Source organism: Cynara cardunculus (genome assembly GCF_001531365.2).
Source record: "Cynara cardunculus var. scolymus isolate 2C chromosome LG 7, CcrdV1, whole genome shotgun sequence".
Classification (NCBI taxonomy): Eukaryota; Viridiplantae; Streptophyta; class Magnoliopsida; order Asterales; family Asteraceae; genus Cynara; species Cynara cardunculus.
The window spans coordinates 10,256,916-10,264,115 of record NC_037534.1 but is presented as its reverse complement, the minus strand read 5'-3'; the positions used below and the strand labels follow the sequence as shown (position 1 = coordinate 10,264,115).

At 33.3% G+C, this 7,200-nt stretch overlaps 1 protein-coding gene across 1 annotated transcript in view; it reads right to left on the bottom strand.

Moving 5' to 3' along the window:
- Positions 1 to 5,772: 5,772 nt before the first annotated feature.
- LOC112515315 (guanosine deaminase-like) overlaps positions 5,773 to 7,200 on the bottom strand; it is a 9,500-nt gene continuing 8,072 nt past the window's right edge. Inside the window, exon 5 of the mRNA XM_025122058.1 lies at positions 5,773 to 6,131. Coding sequence (XP_024977826.1) covers positions 5,943 to 6,131 — 189 coding nt within the window. The 3' untranslated portion in view covers positions 5,773 to 5,942. The remainder of the gene's footprint in view (positions 6,132 to 7,200) is intronic.

The following is a 7,200-nucleotide window of genomic DNA, read 5'->3' as shown; positions in this document are numbered from 1 at the left end:
GCACCGCCTTTCTTCCAGAGCATTATGGTCATAGTGACTATTACCCAGAGTTTGTTCAGCAGCATCAGAAGAAGAAGAAGACGTTTTGCTGGAGTCAATTATGACGAAGCCCATGTTTTCACATTGGGGTATATCTTATATTGATATATCATAAACGGGTGAAGATGAAGATGAAGATGAATAAGGTGTAGAAACAATAACTCCTTCTAATATTTGGTGGGATAGATGATCTTTTTTATATGCCTCCCCTCCTTCAAACCCTAGAGCCCTCTATCACGATCAACGAGGTTGTATCTTATAATGATAGTGGCAGAATAGTTGTTGGTTAGTTATTTGATATGAAAGAAGAAATGATTATACAGTTCAGAATTAAGTTTATTGAAGAGGGTTTCAAGTATAGAATAGTGAGGTCTTCAAAACCAGATTGTTGATTTTCACTCTCAGTGATTTGATGATGATCATTTTTACCTAACAAAAAAGGACTTAGTTCTTATTGTAAATCTCAAGGAACAAGTATTCTTCAAGAAGACACAACTCACACCACAAGAACCTTTAGTAATGTAGAAGATAAAGCTGAAGATAGAGACAAGCAATTCGTGATGTGCTGTGGTTTTAGTAATAACAAGCTGTCTACAAATATGTGTGAAGTCTGCTCAAGATTCAGCAAACACAGAAGAAACTTTAGAGTTATTCTAGTGTCAGCAATCAAATGAATTTTGTTGATCAAGATTAGTTTTTGTCTTATCCCCTTGCACACAAAGGACAAACCCGTAACTCTCAAAGTAAAACACTCGTATAGAGTCACCCTATTGTCTCCAAACGTGCTTAATTACTTTGTGAATGACCACGGTTCATATACGACCAAAAGCCTGTATATCTGAAGACAAAAGACAATCTTACCTCTAGAAGCTTGCCACGTGTCTTGTACCATCTGACTTGCATTTAATGCAATGGGTATAAATAGTCATGGAGACTCTCTTCTTCATATATCATGATATACCCATGTTGGTCCCAACCGGATCTATAAGAGTTTATAGGTAACAGTTTGTAGAAGGGGGGATGAATACAAACACAACAGCTTTCACTTTTAAAAACTTATATTGATAAAGAAGATTCATACAGATTTTTACAGATTGTTTGCAGAAAAGATAAGATACAGAACTCACCTAAACAATCAAAGAAACACACAAATTACAAATAGCAAGAAGAAAAGACTTGCTACAAGAAATAAGTTAAGAAGTATTGTGCTCTTCACTTGTTACAATGGAAGTCCTTCTCTTAGATAGAGAGTTAGAGGGAGGAGTATCTTCTTGAGTAAGATCTTCAAGGCAAGGATGCTTGTATATGTTAGAGAGGATAATTGAGAAGAAAGAACTACTCAACTATTTATACACATTGCATTAAATGCAATTCAGAAGGTACAAAACACGTGGCAAGCTTCAAGAGATGAGTTTTTCCTTTGTTGCAGATATATAGTATTTGGTTGTATATGAATAGTCGTCTTTCATAAAGTATGTAAGCACGCTTGAAGACAATAGAGTGACTCCGTATAGTACTTTACTTTGAAAATATGGGTTTTGTCCTTTGTGTGCAGAAGGACAATACAAAAACCAATATTGTTCAACAAGATTCATTTGATCGCTGACACTGGACTGACGTTGGAGGTCTCATCAATGTTCGTTGAATCTTGAGTAGATTTCACACTTGTGTAGACAAGCTTGTTATCTTGAGTAGATTTCACACTTCCTCTTCCCACATGTACTCTTCAACCCTACCCCTACACTTCTTCAAACCTTTCACTCTGCATCCACCCATTTCTTCGTATAAACTCATATGAACCACAAGAAAGGTGGGCATAAATCAATAGCCAAAAAGCACTTTGGTTCATTGAAATTAAGAAGTTCTTTCATTCACTTCAAATTTGTAGTAAAAGCACCTTCCCCCAAGGAGCAGATGAAATATATGGGTCTTGTGGTTGTCAATGACCTTGGTGGACAATATGAAGACAATTTTCATGATGTTCAAGCAGTAAGAACTTGCTAAATCAGTTGATGTTCAATGCCTTTGGGGGTATTACTATTAAAATTCTATGGTTTAAGGCTTAACTGATGATAGCAAAGTCTTTTGTTTATTCTACAATTTGAAAAAGTAATGTTATGTTTGTTTGGATTAATATGAAATCTTGTTTTGAACTAGTAATGTTATATTTGTTTGGTATGAAATATGCAGTTATATTTGTAAAGTAATTATTTTATTCAGATATCTTCCAAACGACTATATTTCATTTAGTACTAAATCTTACAAAGGGTTAAAATGGTAATTTGTTGTCATTCAGAGAACAGTTACCAAATAATTTTTTTCATTTAGCACTTAACCATTCTGACCACTTAACCATTCTACACCAAACTATTAAGCAACTGCCAAACAGCCCCTTAGAAGATGTTTACAGACAGATCTTTGTTCACAATCTGAGAAACCTGGATATTGAGAAAGTATTGGGAATTAGAAGAGAAAGTCAGGCGTATAAACAATAATATATGTACTTCATGCAAGCCAAAAGTAGACCTATTCATCATCTCAAAACCAATCACAGAATTGTTTCTATAAAGAAGGTTGATGCCAAATAGTTGTACAGTTATGGTATCCAGTCTTCTATGTCATTGATCAAGATGGTCGAGAATGGAGTTTTTGCAAAGTAGATTTTCTTAATCTGAACCTAGAAGACTTGGAATTTATGTATCACGAGTTCATGAAGGTGTTATAATTGCTTTGGAGGCCATCAAAAAGTTCTTAAGGCGTTATGTCAAATTATCTTCAGTAATTGATATTCAAATGGGCTTAGAGAGTAATAAGGAGAAGGTAAACATGCTGAAACCAAATCAAGTGTTTGAAGATGTTGATGGATATCCTCTGTTTTGATCCTTGAAAATCCTGAATTTAGAGTGGTGTATAAGAATTTAGAGGGTGCAAAAAGATATTTAAGATTTGCTAAACTGTCAAAGTGCTCTAATGGTACAATTAAAGTTATCAAAAGACAGTTGGATTGTAGAAGATTGAATGATGATAAAGCTACTGAGTCTGAACAACTTAATATTAAAGAAAGGTTTTTGCTGATCAAAGCTTTGAAGATGTTTGATGAAAAGCTAGAGTTTAGAAATTTGGTGAGAAGATTGGAAGCACATCTTGGATTAAGAAGAACAAGATTTACAATATGCTGAAGCTTGAATCCAAAGGGGAGAATGTTAAGTTCTAATTTCATGTTGTATTCAAGCCTTTTTGTTGTAAATACCCTTTGGGTATAAATAGTTATCTTGTATTTGTTTTTGTAACTCTTGCATTCATTTGTAACATTTGAAGAATGTATCACTTTAAGCTTTCAAATATTCTCTTCCTACATATCTTGAATCTGCCATTGTTGATTTCTTGAATTCTTGATAATATGGTGATTGAACGATTAATCTGGGGTTGTCAATTCCAACGAAACATTGAGGTTGAAATCAGGATATGCAATCGACGGCTAGCTGCCTAGCTCAATGGACAAATAAAAACTAGGCCTTGAGAATCCACCTTATAGGCTGCTAGTTCAAATCTCTTCAAGACCACTGAGAATTCTCCTATCTCTTATCTTTAAGGCCTCATGTGATCAATGAATTCTAAGGGCGTCGTCTACCAAACGCTTACTTGGCTAACCGCTTACCAAGTCACATTACCTCATCAGATGAATATGGTAAGGACCAAGAATCTTACTGGTAAGAGCGAGACAAGGACCAAGAGTCTAACCCGGTAAGGGCAACGACTCTTACCATGGTAAGCACTTAGCGGGTAAATTGTTGCATGCGATGTCGTTTTGGCAGACTAAAATCTTGTCCGGTAAGTATAAAATAGTATTAAATTTTATTGGTAAGCACTTACCATGTAGGTATTTGGTAAACGACTCCTAAATCACTTTTTTTTTTAATTTTACATCTTGTTATTGGTTAACTTTCTCATTTCAGTTCTGATATCCTTTTATTTAGGGTTATTTCAATCTTTTTGAAGGTTTAATTATACTTTAATTAATATTACAGATTGATTGAACGATGATAAATAAATAAATAAATAAAACTATTAAATTTCTACTGTATATTATCTTAAACGTCTTATAAATTAAAAAACAAAAATATCGTGAAATAACAAAATAACATAAAATCTCCTCCAGGATTTGAATAGTCGTGATTAATTTTGTTATCATTAGAAAAAAGGAGAAGAACAACAAGAGAAGAGTCGGTAGACGAATTCGATTGAAGAGATAACAAGGGTTTAGGAATTTAAACACATTCAAGAACCATTTGAGCAAGAAATCAAGTGTAGATTTAAACACAGTCAAGAACCATTTCTAATGATTTGAGGTCGGGGATGTAACCAGGTTTTGGCTCGGGTTTGTGCGAACGGTTTCAAGATTCACGGGTTTTGCGTCTTGGCACACAAGTGATCGGGCCGAACACATTTGGGCGAAGGAGAATTGGGTAACATGTGTTAGAAGGGTACTCGTGTAATGCAACGAAATACATCTAAATTTTAATATTTTACTTTATTCTTTTATTTCAGTCGATGTTATAATATGATCTTATATGATTTTAAACAAAACGATTATGTTTTTATTTTTGAGTAAAACATAAATTTAAAGATATCATAAAAATTTGACAAAAACATATCGATATTAGTATCAAATTAATTATTTAAAATTCTTATTTTTTGTGTAATTTTTTTATTCAATTTTTTTTATTATAATTTAATTTATGTTCAATAACAAAGTAATTTATATTTAGTTTAATAATATAATTTTCTTATAAAAATAATAATTAATTATTTTGTTAGAACTCGATAATTATCTTAATTATATTTTAGATTTTTTATATTTTAAAATGAGATGTTTATCTTTATTTGATTATGTTTATCTGCAGTTAGTTACATAAATTCAAATATAAAGCTTTAATAAGTTATACTTATGCATAATTTACTTATAATCTTAAATTTTAAATAATATATATATATAAATGGTTTTTAAGAGTTTTTTTTATTAAATATTTTATAATATATTATAGATTATATTATAAATTACCATGTAAAACCAACCCCTCTAATTTATATATTGAACGTTAGATTCAATTTCATCCAATTAAAACACGACCGCATGTTTTTAGGAGTTTTAAGAAATTACACATCTGGCCCTTGAAGTATCAAACATGTGATTTTAACCACTATCTTTTTCAAAAAACTACAAAAAAGCCTATATACTTTATAAAATTACATTTGTCATTGGAAGTGACTTTTGTCTACCTCTAGGCTCTAGTACCATGGCTTCTCAACTGATTCCACAATAGAACCACAATCACATGTAAGGGGCCGTTTACCTAAACACTTACCCGGTAAACATTTATCGGTAAAATTCAACACTATCGCTTACTTATCGGACAAGATTTTATTCACTAAAACGCATCGTATGCAACAATTTATCCTGGTAAGCGCTAACCATGGTAAGAGTCCTCGTCTTCACTTACTGGGTATGACTCGAGATTCTTGCCCTCGCTCTTACCGGGTAAAATTCTTAATCCTTGCCATATTCATCCGGTAAAGTAAAGTGAATTGGTAAGCGCTTACCCAGGTAAGCGTTTGGTAAACGGCACCTAATATAAGTAAATGTACGGTCTGCATATATATGTATGTGAACATCTTGCAAGATGAAACATACCCCCGTGACGTCTATGCGCACAGATTTTCCGAGCATTCACATGAACAATCAAACATTTGCAACTTCAATAACTTTGGAATTTCAAATCTGTTCATTAACACATGTTCATATGGAGGTTTACCAGTATCATGTAATGCAGAGAGAAGTTCAGATTCAGCAGTTGTGAATGATCTAATCCAATGGGGTGGGACGTTCATGTTAGAAATGGGTATCAATACATAGAGAACTTGGATTTGGTGTTTTCAAATACTTGTTCGGCAATAATGGCTCCATTGCCATCAGCTTTTTTGATCTCTAGATTAGCCTTCTGATAAAATCCAGTACCTCTTAATGCATCTGCAATGAAATCATCGAACCCAATCGCAATGGCCGCTTCCGCTTTAGCACCATAAACTAACCTCTGCAACCACACAAAAGACGATAATTACTTGATCAATATATAGATATATATATATATATAGGTGGAGGTTCAAACGGGAACTCCTCTATTTTACGAGAATGCGATAACACCCTTCTCACATGTGATAATACGCGTGAAGGGACCCTGTGATGTGCGGATGACGTGTTCTATGACTTCGGCCGCACCAAAGGTTGTATGCGTCTATGATTTAGCATCACATATGATGGTTTTGATGGATTATAGTATCATCTCAACAATACCCTTATCACATGTGATAATACATGTGAGGGGGATTAGTGGTGTAAGGGTGACTTGGCCCGCAACCAAGATTGCATCGAAAATCACCCACGTCTCTGATTTAGTATCACATGTGTATCATATGTGACGAAATAATAGTATCACATGTGTATCATATGTGGCGGAATAATAGTATCACATGTGTATAATATGTGACGGAATAATAGTATCACATGTGATTGTCTATAATAAAAGGGTGTTCTTGCGTTCTTGTAAAATGAAGGTGTTCTCGAAGTAGAAAGTACACATGCATTATGGCAAGAGAAATTAGCATTTGATGGTAAGAACGTTTATTTAGTCAATTTTGAAACAAATATTTGTAAATTTGACAAATGATTGATATTTCAAGTCTTTTTGGCAATTAACCTTAAAGGTTTTTGTTGAAACCCCACAATAGCATATCCATTCTTGCTGTTGCATCATGACAAATAAGCAATCCAAGAACAAAATGTTCTTTTAGTTAATAACTGACATTTTGTTCTAACTCAAGGATATGGGTCAGCACATCTGATAGGGTAATATAGGATAAATTACCATAAAACAAATGGTTTATAATAGGTCATAACTGAAATAGTATATTAGAAGTCTAGCCACTTTCACAAATATATATTCACTTTTCTCTAACTAACAATTCCAGCAAAAGAATTTGTCTTCAAGTGTGTGAGATAATACACATAAGCAATCTCGGATAATGAATAAGCAATTTGGCACTTAAATGTGATTATGTCGACATTGAAATAAAGATTTGAAAAAATTCATTATGATCCTACCC